General features: G+C 43.8%; 1 protein-coding gene across 1 annotated transcript in view; it reads right to left on the reverse strand.

The window, feature by feature from the left end:
* The window catches only part of GALNT17 (polypeptide N-acetylgalactosaminyltransferase 17), a 442,868-nt gene that overhangs the window by 22,088 nt on the left and 404,104 nt on the right, over positions 1–16,676 (reverse strand). The window contains exons 8-9 of the mRNA XM_004439509.3: positions 14,504–14,641; positions 6,934–7,029 (exon numbers count right to left, since the gene is read on the reverse strand). Coding sequence (XP_004439566.1) covers positions 6,934–7,029; positions 14,504–14,641 — 234 coding nt within the window. The remainder of the gene's footprint in view (positions 1–6,933; positions 7,030–14,503; positions 14,642–16,676) is intronic.

Consider the following 16,676-nt stretch of genomic DNA (forward strand, 5'->3'; position numbering starts at 1 on the left):
AGCTCTGGAAAGAAGGTGGGCGCAGGGATGTGCAAGTGGGCTGGAGGGAGGCAGGGCCCCGGAGGCAGGAACTAACAACCCTGAAATAATAAAATCAGAAAGTTTTGAATATTTTGAGAGAAGATGAGTCAGAGGAATAAAAAAAAAAAAAGGCTTTTAATATCCCCACTATCTGCAACGAGGCAAAACAAATTTATAAGTGTTGCACCGGAATGCAGGGGGAGGGTTTTTGAAAATATTGCATAAGAGATGGGAAATGGAAATAAGCAGTACAGAACGCCTGTGGTGTCGCATTTCAGATGTGTAAGACAGCCCCGGCATTTTCTCTCTGTGCTCTCTTGTGTGTGTGTAGGTTTCTCTAGCATAAAAAGGACCTGGCCTTGCTCCTCCAACCTGTTTTCCCACAAGGTTTACATTCCCCTGCTTTGACCTCATAATGCTTTCCAGGAACTGAAAGGGATTACTGGGTTTGCTTCTTACCAGTGCAGGCAGTCCGTTCCCCAAATCACAGGCTGTTTTCCGAGGCAAAGCCATCTCTCTTTGGGTGCTAATTTCAGTGTGCTCTCAATGGCCCCATCCCCTGAACCCCAACACTTACGTGACTTTATCCGGAAGCCAAGAGGCTGCTAGATGTCATTAACTTCTGCGTTTTCTAGGCGCCTTCCACATGCTAATAGCTCGAGGGAGCCCTGTCACTCCAGGGGGGCACTAGCGCCTTATTGGCACAATGCATCATCCTGACGAGGTGTTTGGATGATGTAGCGCTTAAAAGATGAAGCCATCAAAGAATAAGTCCAAGATCAGATTAAATTTAATTATGGGATAAAAGAATTCTCATCTGTCATTCTGATGATGAATTAACTGCGGGAAGGAATGGGAGCTTCTCAGAAAAGAGGAGAGAGGAAGAAGCAAACATACTGACAGACCTCTGACACCCTCCCTGGAGCCCATCCAATCACAAACGCCCTCCGAACAGAGCCTGACACTCCTCTCCACAGCACACACCTGTCTTATGAAAGGCCCACTACAGCCAGCGGCTGTTTCAAAGAGTGCTCCCTGAATCCCCCAGGGCCACTTCACTGAACCCTTTGCTGGTCATGCCCAGGCCATGGCACAGGCCGCTGAGGAGCTGTGGTCCTCAGCTGGGGGAGGAGGCTGCAGCAGAATTGGCAGGATGTTTTATATTCACACATGTGCAGCCACGTAGGTGGTTTCCACAAACGCTCAGTTAAGTTGGTCCTCAGATTTGATGTGTATAAAATCACTTGGGGGTAGAGGCGGGGATTAACTACAAGGGGGTTCAGGGGAATGTTGGAGGTGGTAGAACTGCTCTATATCTTGATTGTGGCGAGGTTACTTGACCGTACATATGTGTTTGTCAAAACTTGCACAACTAGGGGCTGGCTGGTGGCGTAGCTGTTAAGTTCGCGTGTTCTGCTTTGGCTGCTCTGGGTTCGCCAGTTCGGATCCTGGGCGCGGACCTACTCACCACTCATCAAGCCACGCCGAGGTGGCGTCCCACAAAGAAGAACTAGAAGGACCTACAACTAGGATATACACCTATGTACTGGGGCTTTGGGGAGAAAAAAGAAAAAAGAGGAAGATTGGCAACAGATGTTAGCTCAGGGCCAATCTTCCTCAAAAAAAAAAAAGAAGGGCATAACTGGCTTTAAAAAAAACTTGCACAACTACATTAAAGAGAATGAATGTATCTTAAAAAAGAAAAAAAAACCCCAATTATACAAAAACTGAAACAACACTGTAAATTAAAAAACAAGTTAGGCTGGGACATTAGGTATGACCTGGGCCTGTCCTGGGCAAACAGGGACATAGGATCACTACCTGCAAGTATAAGACATGGCCTGGCCCGTAATAGATGCTCAATAAATTGTGTTGATTAAAAAAAACACAGCACTTGGAGATGACTGTTACCATGCAGATTTCCAGGCCCCACCTTCAGTAGGTCTGGGGTTAGACCCAGGGATCAGCATTTGTAAAGAGTTCCTGGTTCACAGTTCTGTGGGTCACACCTGAGGCACTGGGTGGGGAGCCAGGCCCTTCATCCTGGCACTTGGGCTCTCAGTACTCTGTCCCCATGGCTGCCATGGATCACTTGCCTCAGCCAACAGCATTACTGTCCCCCAAACATGCTGTATGCCCCCCACCTCTACACCTTTGCTCTCACATTCCACTTGCCCAGCATTGCCTCTACGCTTGCTTCAAGTCTTTCTATAAGGCTTGCTGTGGCTAGAGAACATTTGGGGCGCAAGGATATGAGACATGCTCCCCAGAATGTAGCAGATGGCACAGCAGAGTATCCAAGACCAGGAGTCACAAGACTTTAGTCTGAAAAGTGGCCGTGTACTACCTGAATCTCAATTTCTCATGAGTATGGGTGGGGGTGGGGGTGTCACTACCTACCTGATAAGATGCAACGAGTTGCTAAAAACAGAAATGGCTTTATCATCAGCATTTTTATTTCTTGTCTCAACCGAGCCATGGCTCAGGCCCAGAACACCCAGGACTGTCCCATGAAGCTCTGGGCCATCGTTGGTGGCCTGCTGCACTGTTGGGACCTTGGGCAACAGCTCAGCTGCCGGGACTTGAGCGAGCAGCCTTAGAGCCATCGAAGGAGGAGTTAAGGGGTGAGGAAGATACTATTTGCACCCCTGGGGGCAGCACTGCCCACCCTGTTCTCTCTTCCTGACATTTTCCCTCAAGGGAAATCAGAAGCAGTGGGTGGGGAAGGTTGACAGGTTGACCGGGCGGGCTGGGAGAGAGAGCAGAAAGAGGCTCCGAGAAGAGGCCCATCTCACAGTTGATAGCCCTGTGGGGTGACCTTGGCTGTTCTAGCTTGGGGACTCATGGGGACCCTGGAGCGGGGTGGGGAGTCATGGGCCTCCTCAGACAAGACCTCCTGTCTAACTGGGGTCAAGCTGACACCAAAGGCTGCTGCTGCATCCTTGACATCCTATTTATTAAAAAAACCGAGACTCAAAAAAGAAACGTATGTTTATCTAATTCAAATTAGTAACCAGACAAGAGCAAGGCTGGTTATGAGCTCGCCGACAGACACTCGCAAGCAAGCAGGCTCTCTGAGTGGCTGGGAACTGTTTCCATCTTGTTGACAAACACATGTTGCAAGACAGCAAATTACCCTCCTCAGTGCCTATTTTATCTGTTTAATTGCTGTTTGATAATAAATTACAACATAGAGTCCATTAATTAAGCTAACAGTGTCCGTGGAACACCAATTCCTTCTTCTGGGAGTTGCCTTGTTACAGGAGCTTTGACTCGGTTTGCCCACAGCACTTTATGAAGCAGTTTAAAAAGATGCCAAGGCACATGACTGGTGGGGAACGGACGCCCAGCACGGAGGGTTTGGGAAGGAGGGGGAGGAAACCTTGATGAGCGAGGGGAGGGCCAGCCTGGCAGCTGCAGAGCAGTACCGAGGATGCACTCTAATTCAGAACATGTGGTAGAACAGAAAACATCGTTAGATTTACTTAAAAAAAAATCAGCTGATGGAAAACAACTTTGGCCCACTTCTAGGTATTCATCCTGGAGTTGGGGGGAGCAATGAGCAGCCTAATTTGGTTTGCCATCCCATAATCAACTAAATGGCAGGAGCGTGCATTTGGAAAAGTTCCGCATGCAGGTGGAACTGGTGAAAGATAAATTCCAGTTATTTCCCAACAAAGGCCCTGGTACTGTGCTGTGAATGCCACTAAGCTCCCAGCAGGAGAGGAGAACTTGGTGCCTGGCTCCTGTCTGGGCAGGGAGAAAGCAGGTGGCGATCTCCAGGGTGAAGACTCTCATTAAATTGCCACTGCGTTGTCTGGGAGATGGGCCACCCGGGCATGCCAGCTGGATCTGGTTGGCTGGTGACCAGGGGGGATTCTCAGGGAGGACGCTCAGGGAGGGGACGCAACAGGAGGAAAGGCTCTGGACAGAGAGTAAGGAAGGTCAAGTTCACAGGGGACTGTCTCAGGCTATGTTTGGAGCTGTGAGCATCACAAGGGCATTAGAGGGTGTTCTGAGTAGCCAGGGCCGACAGGGAGGGCAGGGGGCCCGGGGAGGAGGTGGGAGGAGGTGACAACAGGGCCACAGAAGACAGATCCAGCCAGTCCCTGGGAGGGGAAAACTGGAAAGTCAGTAGGGACCAAAAGCCAGGATGTCTCCACAGCATCCACACTCTCTGAACTCAATGTGCTGGTCTTCAGGGTCAGCAGAGAGCTTCCAAATGACTTAGAAAACCTTCTCCTGAAACACCCAAGTAAAAAGCCGCTGCTTCGAGCCATATGAGGAAGCCCTTAGATCTTGGGGAGACACTTATCAAACCATCTTTCCTCCCTTTCTCATTCACAGAAGTTGGCTTCATAGGCCAGTTTTTGATTATGCAAATATCTAAATGCAACAGCGTCTACTATGTCATAGTTAATAAGTACTCAGTTCAAACGTTACCTGTTCAGAAGATTGGACAAAGAAGCCTGGGAGGTAAGTGTTCTTCTACAAGCTACTCCCAGCATTTCCCAAAACAATGGTCATGTACAGCAACGTGGCCCAGAGTGGATATCCCCAGGACTCAGTGTCCAGGCTCCTGCTGCCCTCCTGGCCTGACACCACCATGTGTCCATCTCCCTCTCCCAGCCATCTCACCAGAGACTAGTTGGGGTGGTAGGCTGGCTTGTCATTTGGGCTGTCCCAAGACGCAGCCTCTTAAATGGCTGACTTGACCATCCCCTGCAGGCCACAACTCCCCTCCCCCATTTCCCTGGTCACCACGGCCTCCAGGGTACTTTACTCCTTCGTCCCCAGGAGGGGAAGACTGGAGAGTCAGAAGGGACCAAAGGCCGAGGATGTCTCCACAGTATCCACACTCGCTGAACTCCTCCGGGACTGGCTGTGCCCAATCTAAACATATCATTCCCCCAGGTGAGCCCTCCAGTGGCTCCCTAGTACCTTCAAGGTCAAGTTCCAAACTCCCCAGCATCACTGGCATCATCTGGGAACTTGTTAGAAATGCAAAATCTCAGCCCCCCTGCCCCCCAGACCTTCTGACTCAGAAACTCTGGGGTGGGGCCCAGTAGTTGGTGCTTTCATAAGCCTTCCAGGTGATTCTGCTCTGCACTGAAGTGTGAGTACCAGTGCCTCAGAGCACGCCTTTTCAGGCCTTTGGAGAGGTGCCCCTCCATCTCTCTTCTGCCTTGTCGCTCAACACTTCCTTCCCTCTTGCATTCTAAGCTCCAGCCAATCTGGGCCACCCTCTGTCCCCCGGCACCCAGCACCCTGGGTTATCTCGCTCTTTCCACACTCACTATGCTGCAGGCCTCCTCCCTCTTTACTTGTCTCTCCCCCTCAAGTGTAAACCACTTGAGTTCTGGGACTATATCTCACCAACTGCATATACACCTGTGATAGCATCTGCAGTAGGTGTTCAACGCGTATTTGTTGAGTGAACGGTAAATGAGGGATGAAGACACCCACTGGATTCTTTAGTCCATCTCACCTTCGATGCTAGTGCCCCATTTCTCGATGGAGAGGAGCAGGTCTAGGCTTCCTGGTCATCCTCCTGCTCCCCACAGGCACTTTTAGCCAATTGTAGGCAGTGGTAGGGCCCAGTAAACAATCCTGAATTAAATGGGTTGGATTTGAATCTAATATGCTTTGGTTGTGCTGGAGAGTCTGGGTTCTAGTCTGCTTTGTTCCCAGGCATTCGCTCCTCTGTGCCTCAGTTTCCTCATGCTGCCTGCCACCTCCCAGAGTGGCTACAAGGATCAAAGCACTCAGGATTCCATCTGTCTGGCTTCACTCGTCCACCTTCGGAGGACCCGCCACACACTAAAGGGAGGCTGAGGGTAAAGACTGTGAGAACCACCTGCAGTGATGGCAGAAGGAATATGACTCTTCTCTTTCCAGCTACTGGCTTAATGGGAAAGCAAAACCACTATGAGCAGAGAAAACCCATGAGCCTTTATGAACGCGTGCGTGAGCATGTGCATGTGACCAACGAATGTGAGTTTCCATGTGAACATGTGTGTTCACAGAACATGAGAGAGACAAAGGACAAAGAAGGCTCACAGGGCATTTTGTCCAGTGTCTTCCTTTTACAGATGAACAAACTGAGACCCAGAGGGAGAGTCTGTGATCCTGGTTTAGAACCAACCATCTAGTGCTCCTCTGGTAGTGAACAGAAATGTTTTCCCAGTGGGCAGTTATTACCCTTACCTGTTATTACCATTGGTTGACATCAAAATGTTATTTTTTACTAATGTAAAGTCTAATGACATTTTTGGATATGTTTTCTCCCAATCTTAGAGACTTTCTGCTAAGCTCTTGGTGCACACACACCGTTGGCTAGCACACAGTTGTCAAGAGACATTCATTTACTGGGGCTCTGTTTTTACTTTGTTGGTTGATTGTTTTGCCCTTTTTGAGTTTTCTAGTGTGTTCTCCTAGAAGCACGTTCCTCCTTCCCAGTCAGCGCTTGGCTCTTGCACCAGCGCTCACAGACCAGGTCATAGTTACCACCAAACTCACGACGGCCTTTCAGGATGGACGTGTCAATAAGGTTCTCGTGAGGGAAGCTGCTAACTATTTCTTTGAAGTTGTAAGCAGGCATATTTGGTTATAATTACAACATAGGCACGTGTGGTATATACTTGCCTATTAGCAAATGGCTCTGAAGTTTATACACATTTTTCTTTTGGTATGAAACATACCCATTGATCCTCTTAATATCTGTGCTAATCCAACTACTTATGAATTTTTTCCCTAACTCCTATAGAGAAACAACCAGAGAGTCCCCTACCTTCTCCTTAAAATCTCAGAACACACAACAACTACAAAGTAGAGACAACAGAAGTTACCAGAAGTCCCACACATCCCCTGTGGGCTGGTGAGTTCACTTCCTGGTCAGAGATGGCCTCCTACCTGGGGTCCCCAGCCGTGGCACGGGTACAATATTGCTGTGTGGTTCTCCAGGGGCCCCTGGTCCAAGCAGACGTCTTTTGCCTTGTTGTTGCGAAGCTGCAGGAATAGGCAAAATGTTACCCATCAGAACTCATCCAGTGGAGGTTCTGCTGCCCAATCACCATTCCACCATGCCTTGGTTCCGACTTCTTGATGGGAAGGCCACGGGACCCCCCAAGTAAGGATCAAGGCTGGAGTCTATGAAGTGATCACTCTGGCAAGAAAGACGAAATCCTTCATTGGATGGTGTGGGCACTAGCCCTCTGCCTGTGGCCCTCCACTCACACTGCTTCCCCATCCCCAGCACCAATGAGGATCTCAGGGAACTTCTGGACACAGGAACACTGGTTACCCATTAGTTATCCAAAATGAGCCTTGGCACCAACGCTGGTTTTCATAACCCTGGGAATCACAGGTCAGCTTCTCAGGTCATTACTGGCATAGAAGCATGAAAAACAGTAATCAAAAGAGCAAACAAAAACCTTGTCATCATGAAAAGCTCTAGCAGCATTTATTTATGCATTCAAAAATATTTACTGAATGCCTATGCTGTGCCAGGCACCATCCTAGGTGTTTGGAAAGCATCTGTGGAGGAACAGACAAAAGTCCCCAAGACAAAACCCCTGAACCTAGGCATGGCTCCTGGGGAGCGAGTAAGAACTTATCTAATTGGGACCTTCAGGCGTGCTGTGATTCTATACTGTGTCCATGCCACCCACCACCCTGCAATCTCAACTAGTAGGAAAACGGCAACACTGCGGATCTTCCCCATATATCCTTGGTCCCCTCCAGATTATAGTCTCCATGGAAACCAAACTAACCAGGGATAAATCAAGAAGGGAGGCAAGGGCTATTTTGCTTTTGTGTACCCAAATTGTGTCTAGGTTCAGATAACTGAGCAGATTTTTAATGACTTTTTTTTTTAAGGATTACAAAAATAACACCATCTCAGTGAGATATATTGGAAAATACAGAAGAAAGGACAAATTGTTCACAATCCTTTCACACAATCAGTTCATTTTTTCCCCCAATTTTTGGACAATTTAGTCTTGTTCAATTTTGACTCTGATGAGCAACTTTATGCATAAAGCTTTGTTCACATTTCAGATTTTCTTAAGAATAGAATCCTAGAACTGGGATTACAGTATCAAAGAGTATAGACATCTTAATGTTCTTAAAACATGCTGCCCAACTGCTTTCGGGAGGCTTTAAACTAATTTATATTCCCATCCACAAGGTACATAAATACTTATCCATCTTGAGTTTCAACATTTAAAAATATTATGTTGGTCGATGGGCACAAACTTCCAGTTATAACATGAATAAATTCTGGGTATCTATTGTACAGCACGGTTATTAGAGCTAATAATATTGTATTATATACTTGAAACTTGCTAAGTGAGTAAATCTTAAATGTTCTCACCACAAAAAAGAAACAGTAATTTTGTGACGTGATAGAGGTGTTAGCTAACACTACAGTGGTAATTGTTTTGCACTATATGAGTGTATCAAATCAACACGTTGTACCCCTTAAAACTTACACAATGTTATATGTCAATTATATCTCAATAGAGCTGGAGGGAAAAAAAAAAGAATGCCAGCTTGGGTAAAAAATTCTGAAGACGATGGTGCAGCATTCTTTTAAACCCAAGTTACCAATAATTTGTGGAGAGGGCTAGGAGAAGTGAAGAATCAGACTTGGTGCACAAACAGTCCAAAGCAAACCACCTCTAAAGTATTGCAAAGCCAGCTTAGGAGCCTAACACCAGGACTTTAGTCCTCTTATGGATGCTTTAAGGAAATGCTTGCTGCCAATGCTTACAATGGTGCAAAAGATAAGTTATATGGAAAAACCTAGCCAACTTCTGAGTCAAAAAACAATTTGGAAGAGTTAGATTTTGAGAGCAATGAAATTTTAGAAATACCTTTAGCAACATATTTTGCTTATGTTTTCCTTTTTATGTACAAACAAGAGCAATATAATAAAAATGTGTCTAATGAACTCTAACAAAGCTTTTAAAATAGTATAAAATAAAAATTATAGGTGATAAAAAATAAAAAATATTGTTTTAGAAGGTGAAGAAAGATATCTTGTTTTTATAAATTTACAATTAATAGTAAATTGGAATGTTTTATATTTAGCAATTATTTTCCTTTTTGAAAATTATCTTTTTATTTCCCCACTGGGATCTCAAGTGGTTTCATTATAGATTTGTAACAGCTCTTTACATATTAAGGAGATTAATGTTTTTATGGCTTATTTGCTCCATATAATGATTTCAGAATGCTAGGCTTTTAAATTTTGTTTCTAATGTTTATGCAATCAAATCTACCATTCAGTAATTTAATAAATATTTATTGAGGGCCTGGTAGGTGTCTGGTCCTGTTCTAAGTCTAACGAACACAAAGATAAACGAGTCCCATCCTGAAGTAGTCCACAATCTGGAGAAAGAGACAGACACAGGAAGAGCTGGTACCATGACTGAACTATGCCAGGGCAGCGAGGGGAACATCCTCACCCCATCTGAAGGGTTCAGAGACTAGGGGAGATGGCTCCTGAGCTAAATGCCAAGAAAGGATAAGTGGAAGCGATGCTGGCAATGTTCTACTTTTCACCCAGGTGGTGGCTACATGGATTTTTGCTTTATATTATTATGCTGCACATGTATGCTTTATGCATATTTTGTGTGTTATATTTCATATAAAAATGGTTGAAGAAAAAAAAAAAACGAGTCAAAATGAACTAAGGGCCAGAGGCAGTTCAGGCCACAAGGGCAGTACGAGCCGACCACAGAATTTCGAGCAAAAGGGTGGGTGGCCCATGTTTTTGTGCACACTGAAGTGCTTTTGCATGTGGAAAGGCAATATCTCATACATGCAAGAGTCAGGACATAAAGCATCCACATATCTTTCTTTAAAAGTTCTTTTAAGACATCCCAGCTAATAGAGATGAATAAACATTTAAAAGGCAAAGTGACTTATTATCTAAGTGGGCTGGGCACCCACACTGGTCGTAGGGTGAGGCAGAAACGCCAGGGCTGACACCTGCTCAGACGTGTCTTCTCCCTTTGCCACTGTGCCGGGGTCTGGGGTGGTGAAAAGCACCAGCAGGAGTGAGCATTAAAACACAGTTGTCCGAAAAATGGTCAATTTCCTCACTGAACCGAATTTAACTAAAAAGTTATTCTTCAAGAAGATACAAAATGTAAATGAAGTGTAACACTGCTTGGGTCTAAACTCCCAGATGATATCAACAGAGACTGAAAAGTTGCAGAGATCAGGAGAAAGTATGTTCAAGTTCTTATATTACACACCATTTGACCCTTCATTTTGGAGGCTCAGTGGTTAATGTTTTTAAAAATTAGCAGTTACTAGGGCCGGCCCTGTGGCTTGGTGGTTAAGTGCGCGCGCTGCGATGCTGGCGGCCCGGGTTCGGATCCCGGGTGCGCATCGAGGCACCGCTTCTCCGTCCATCCTGAGGCCGAGTCCCACATACAGCAACTAGAAGGATGTGCAGCTATGACATACAACTATCTACTGGGGCTTTGGGGGGAAAAAAATAAAATAAATAAAATCTTTAAAAAAAAAAAAATTAGCGGTTACTATACTGTAACTAAGAACAAGACATATACAATTCGCATGAGTGGAAAGCTTTTCAAAAATCAAAAACAAGCCAGCTAAAATATTAGGAAGGATGAAGGAGCATAAAACCCAGAAATAGTCATTGGCCTGGGGAAAGACTCTCACACAGAATGGTACATGAAAAAGGAAGGATAAAAACTGCAAATATAGTGTGATATTCACTCCGCCTTCTTCCTTTTCCCACTGCGCAGGCATCTGGATGTGGTGAAAAGAGCCAGTAGGAGTGAGTGTTAAAAATAGAGTGTCTAGGGGCCGGCCTGGTGGCGTAGCAGTTAAGTTCACACACTCTGCTTCAGCGGCCAGGGTTCGCAGGTTCAGATCCTGGGTGCAGACCTACCCACCGCTCATCAAGCCATGCTGTGGCAGCGTCTGATATCAAGTAGAGGAAGATGGGCACGAATGTTAGCTCAGGGCCAATCTTCCTCAGCAAAAAGAGGAGGACTGGCATCGGATGTTAGCTCAGGGCTAATCTTCCTCAGACACACACACAAAATAGAGTGTCTAAATAATGGTAGATTTTGATAAATTTTGTTATCAAACTGAATTTGATTAGCTGGATTTCTTTCATTTAACGCTACAGTTCATCTGAAATACATTTCAGTATGTGTTGGGCTCAGTAAGCAGAGAAAGAATAATAGAAGCAAATGCCCTAAAATGTTAACATTGATCATATCTAGGAATTGAGATTTGGAGTAAGTTTTGTTTTCATCTTTATATTTTCTATAGAATGTATGTATGCATTGAATTTATTAGAATTTCCTATCTTAAAACAGATAGGAAAATTGCAAAAACAAAAGTCTTCCCGATCCCCTCCAAAAATCAGACTATGATCGCTATGTTACCTCTAAGGCTACCCCACTATTCAGCTCCAGAGACAACATTTACACTGTGGTTCACGTGTATGGCAGACCTGGGAGTTGTGCAGTGCACAGCCTATGGAACTGTGCTCTGGCCATCTTCTAGCATTTTTCCCCTTTTTATTCTCTCTTTTTAAATAACTATTTTGCTTCTAATTATAAAATTATCACATAAACATTAGGGATATTTTGGGAAACCATGACAAAGTACCCCCACAAAAACTGCCTGTCCCACTACCCAGAGATAACTAGAAGGATCATCCCCATTTCTCCATGCTTTCTTTCACTTGCTTTCAATCTAAAATAGTAGCTAATCTAATTTTATAATCTTGATTTTTTTCCTTTTAAGCCTTATATTATCAATATTTTTCTCATGTCATTAAAATTTTGTGCACACCTTTTGAAATGGCTACAAAATATTTCAAAACATTAATATAGTATATTTAATTAACCTTCAAGTTAAATTCAAAATTTTTGCTCCAAAAAAAAAAATTACTGAGATTAACAATTTTACTCTCAACTCTTTGTCTTCATTTCAGAACATTTGCTGGGAATAAAAGTGGAGATGAAAGTATGACTATCGTTAAGTTTTTTAATACATGTGGTTCAAACTGCTTTTGAAAAAGCTTGTTTCAATTTGCGCTCTCACCAGAGGACATGTGGTTTTTTTCATTGTCAAGGCCTTGCTGGCAAAGTACTAACATATACTCCCAAAATGAATCTTCGTTCATTTGGTAGGAGGAAAAAAGCAGCTCATTTTATCTTACATTTTATTTTAATTTCTTTGATTATGAAATAAAAAATTGTCATGTGTTTTTTACCCATTCGTATTTTCTCTTGTACCTTGTCTATTTTTCTTTTGGGATGTTTTACTTTCTTATTTAAATCAAAAGTTTTATTGAAATCCATTTGCAGAGCTCATTACATATTGATGGTATTATACATTGATCTGTAGTATTTATGGCATACATATTTCCAGTTTGGCATATTATTTCTCTATTCAGTTGATGTACAGATTATTTTAATATTTATCAGCTCTGATCCATTATCCTTTTCCTTTGCATTTTCTTCCACGGCTTTCATTCTAAGAAAGCCCTTCCCCTTTCAGAGATCAGATTCATATCTATCTCTGTATTGTTCTATTATGGTTTCTTTTCTTTCATTTAATGCTATAGTCCATCTGAAATATACTTTGGGATATGGTAAGCTTTAAGAGTCTAAATTGTTTTCTTTTCCAAGGAGCTAGACAATTTACCAGGAATAATCCATTCACTGCTCATTGTTTTCCTATGCTTCCTTTAAATTGATCTTTAATAACCAAAAAAAAAAAAAAAAAAACTGCTTTTATTTTGAAGAAGACAAGACAAGGCAGTTTGGATCTATTAATAGCTACTGCTGCAAGCTGGGCACTGTTCTAAGAGCTCTGCAGATGGCGGCTCCTTTCATCTTCCCAACGGCCCTGTGCAGTGAGTACTTTCAGTCCCCCCATTCTACAGATGAGGAAACGGAAGCCGAGAGGAGCCACTAGCATGTGAATCCAGCCGGCTGGCTCCAGCATCTGCCTGCATCCCTAACCAATATACAGACTGGCCCCGCATGAAGCAAGCTTCTCATTCCAGACTCCAGCTCAGGAGGGACACTTCACCCACACCCTGATGATTTGACCTGGGTCTGGCTTACTTTCTATAAAAGGCATGAGGCATAAAATAGGCAAATTCATAGTTGTAGAAAAAGTAGACACTCTAAGTCAAAGAGAGCCTTCTTAGCTTAGCCTGTTTGTTACAGGGAGTTCCAGGCAGCCCTGGGAACACACCCAAATGCCAGAGCTATCGGAGTATCTCTGCCAGGTCCAGAGCACCCGGCTCCCTGCACCTTGTGCTAACTCTGTGCCACAGATTCACCGTCCAAAGGAAGTAACAAGGGAGATGCACAAGTGCTTACATACAAACATGTTCTTAGCAGTGGTGCATGTGATATTTAAAAATGGAAACAACATAAAAGTCTATGTTTTCAAGCAGAACACAGCATACACAAAAGGTAGCATCAGATGTAGCCACTAATAATATTGTGGAAAAATGTTTAATGACACAGGAAAATATTCTCTGTAGATTACTGAGTAACAGTTCAAACTATTAGGCATTTGTAGACAGCGAGGTTTAGTAAATATATTTATATTAATATATAGATGTGTGTGTATAAAAAGTATATATGGTATACAAGAATGTATATATATTTAGTTAAAAAAATATACGCATACACACAGTAAAGAAGACCATATATCAAAATACACACATTATCTATGGAATCAGAATGCCTATGTTCTATCCTAGCTTCATGACTTACAAGCTGTGAGACCTTAGGTAATTTATTTAATTTCTCTAAGTCTCAGCTTTCTTATCAATAAAATGGAAATACCACTATTACCTCATAAGGTGAGGGTGAATAAATTCGTATGTGAAAAGCACTTAGAATAGTGCCTAGTACCTCAAAAGCACTCAATAACTGTTCACTGCTATTATTATTATTTTCAAAGTTTTCTAAAATGCATATTTACGGCATTCGTAATAAGAGGAAAGTCAATCTGTTTTAATGTTATAAAGGTGATATATATTATCTCATCATAGACAATCTGAGAGGAGCACCTGTGCCCTCTCTTTGGTGGTAAGAGCTCTGCCCAGAGCACTGGGCAATGGAGAGCTCCAACCCCGCCTCTATACCCAACTTCCTGCTCAGTGTCCCACTTACAGGTCCCAGGGGGCCTCGAAATCAAAATGTCCCAAACAGAACTCATCATCCACTCCATACCCCAGGCAAAAGGGTGGTCCCCACTCCCGTTGAAATGTTTATTACCTTTGTCCCCCCAACCAGCTGGGAAGAGCCCTGCTGTCAGGGTCTGCACTTCCAGAAACCTCTCACTGAATGAATGAATGAATGAACAAACAAATGACTCTCTTCTCTATTTCCCCCCTTCAAAGCAATCCACAGCCCACTGCACAGCCATCTAAGCTGGGAGCATGCGTGGTCTTAATTACCTCTCCGTATGCAATGGTGTTATTGTATCTTCTCATTTCTGGGTAAACGTGGTCCAGGTACCACTGGAAATTCTTACACTTTAAACTTTTCCTTAATGCTCTTCTTTCAGAGACATCACCTATGTCAATTCCTGGATTCTGGAAGTAGAGAGAAGCAGAGGGCATTAGTGGGTGGAGAGCTCTGGCCAGAGAGGAGGACAGGTGGTGGTACCTTGGAGAATCCTTCAGAGAGAAACTTTAAGCCCTGAATGCTTGCTCAGAGGTCAGTTTAAAGGGACGGACTTGATCATCTATCCCCCAGCTAGATACTGTGGTCCCCTGAGCATGGCCCACAGCCCCCAGAGAAGTTGGCCGTCCCATCCTTAGTCCTTATCATTGCCATGCTAAAGGGATTCTGGGACACACTGATATTGACAACCTACGTCCCCAGCTCTGTCTCTCCCTGATTTCCTCAGTGACTATCAGAGCCAATTATTAGAGGAATTATTTGATTAAGACAAGAAAATAAAAGCCTATAACCAGCTCCTGTCTTTCTTTTCTATACATGTGTAATTTCTCCCTTTGTTGGCTCTTTTCGAAGTTCATTATATGCAGAAGTGAAAATAATTTTCCATTGCAAAGCTTGTAATGATGTTCTAATGAATAATTCACTCTGCTTTTACAGAAATGAACCTGTAATGGGCTGCTGTGTGCTGACAAGGGAAAATAAAGTAGCTGAAATATGACTCCTCAGACTCAGCCACAAGATGGCCACGAACTAGCAGAGACAGGATGCTCTCTCTCCGCAACGGCGGGCAGCCAGGCAGCGTTTTGGGGGCTGAGAAGAGTTCAAATTATTTCATTAAGATTTCTTCTTCAGCAGCCAAACAGTGATTTTAAAGGAAAATTTCTTTAAATGTCAGACTTATTAAAATTCAAAGGCAAACCTGGGCAGCAATATTTAACTCTGTGTTTTAATATACTTAGCATGATTAATGAGAATGGCCATTTTTGAAAAGCATGGTAGGGTGCTGTCGGCACTGGGGACCAGACGTTTGTAATGATGGAGAAAGCACTGAGATAGAGTTGGCAGCCCTGAGTTCTTATGACTCTGAATAAGTCACCAGCATTCTGGGTCACGACACCTCATCTGCAAAACAGGAATAATAACAATATTTGGCAGGGCTGTGGGGAGAGTTGAGTGAAGATGTGAGCTCACATCCCTGCCCTGCCATGTGCTAGCTGTAGGACCTTAAGCAAGTCACTTTTAACCTACCAGAGCTTCAGTTTACTCATCTGTGAAATGGACATCATAATAGGTCCATATCAAGCTAGTGTTTATTGAGCACTTAATATTTGTTATGCTCTATTCTAAGCCTCATTTTTACCTTTACAGGAGCCCTACGAGGTAAATGTTAATAATCCCCATTTTATAGATGAGGAAACGGGGGCAGATGGTTCCCAGGTCATGAGGTTGTTATGAGGGCTGAATGAGATACTGCAAATGAGGAACTTATTGAGTGCCTGGGATGTAGGAAGGGCTCAGCAAATACTCCCTATCCTTACAGAATAACAATGTGTACAATGACTTAGAGGTTAACAGCTATAAAGTGTTACATGGCCATAAGGGGGTTTTCAATGCTTTAGAATGTATTTCAATAATTGGGGCAACAATGATATAAATTCTTGACTTTTATCCTCTTTATCCACAAACCTTGCACCTACTCAACTGCATTTCTGCTGTTCTGGGCTCCAGCCTCCTGAAACACAGGGGCTGCCATTTCTCAGTGGGAACCATCCCAGGTGACTCTCTCAGGGCATGACTCGGACACATACACGTGCTCTGGCCGAGGAGACAAACCCAACCATGGCTGACGGTGAGGTCACCCTGCTGTGCCATGGAGGATGAACAATGCTTGTCAACATTCCCAAGCACATATCCTGTGCTAGGCACTCCTCTAAGGATGTTACATGTATTTAGATTTAGTACTTTAGTACTTAGATTTAGTACTTTAGATTTAGTTCTCACAATCGCCCTAAGAAGGACCTGCTATTGTCTCCATTTTATAGCTAAGGAACCTAAGGTACAGAGGCATCAAGTGGATTTGCTCAAGATCACATAGCTAGTAAGTAGCAGAGCTGGGATTCCAACCAACCTAGTGCACTGTGCAAAACTCCTATGGGGCTGCAGTGA

Source organism: Ceratotherium simum, chromosome 26 (genome assembly GCF_057802395.1).
Source record: "Ceratotherium simum simum isolate JZ-2026a chromosome 26, ASM5780239v1, whole genome shotgun sequence".
Classification (NCBI taxonomy): Eukaryota; Metazoa; Chordata; class Mammalia; order Perissodactyla; family Rhinocerotidae; genus Ceratotherium; species Ceratotherium simum.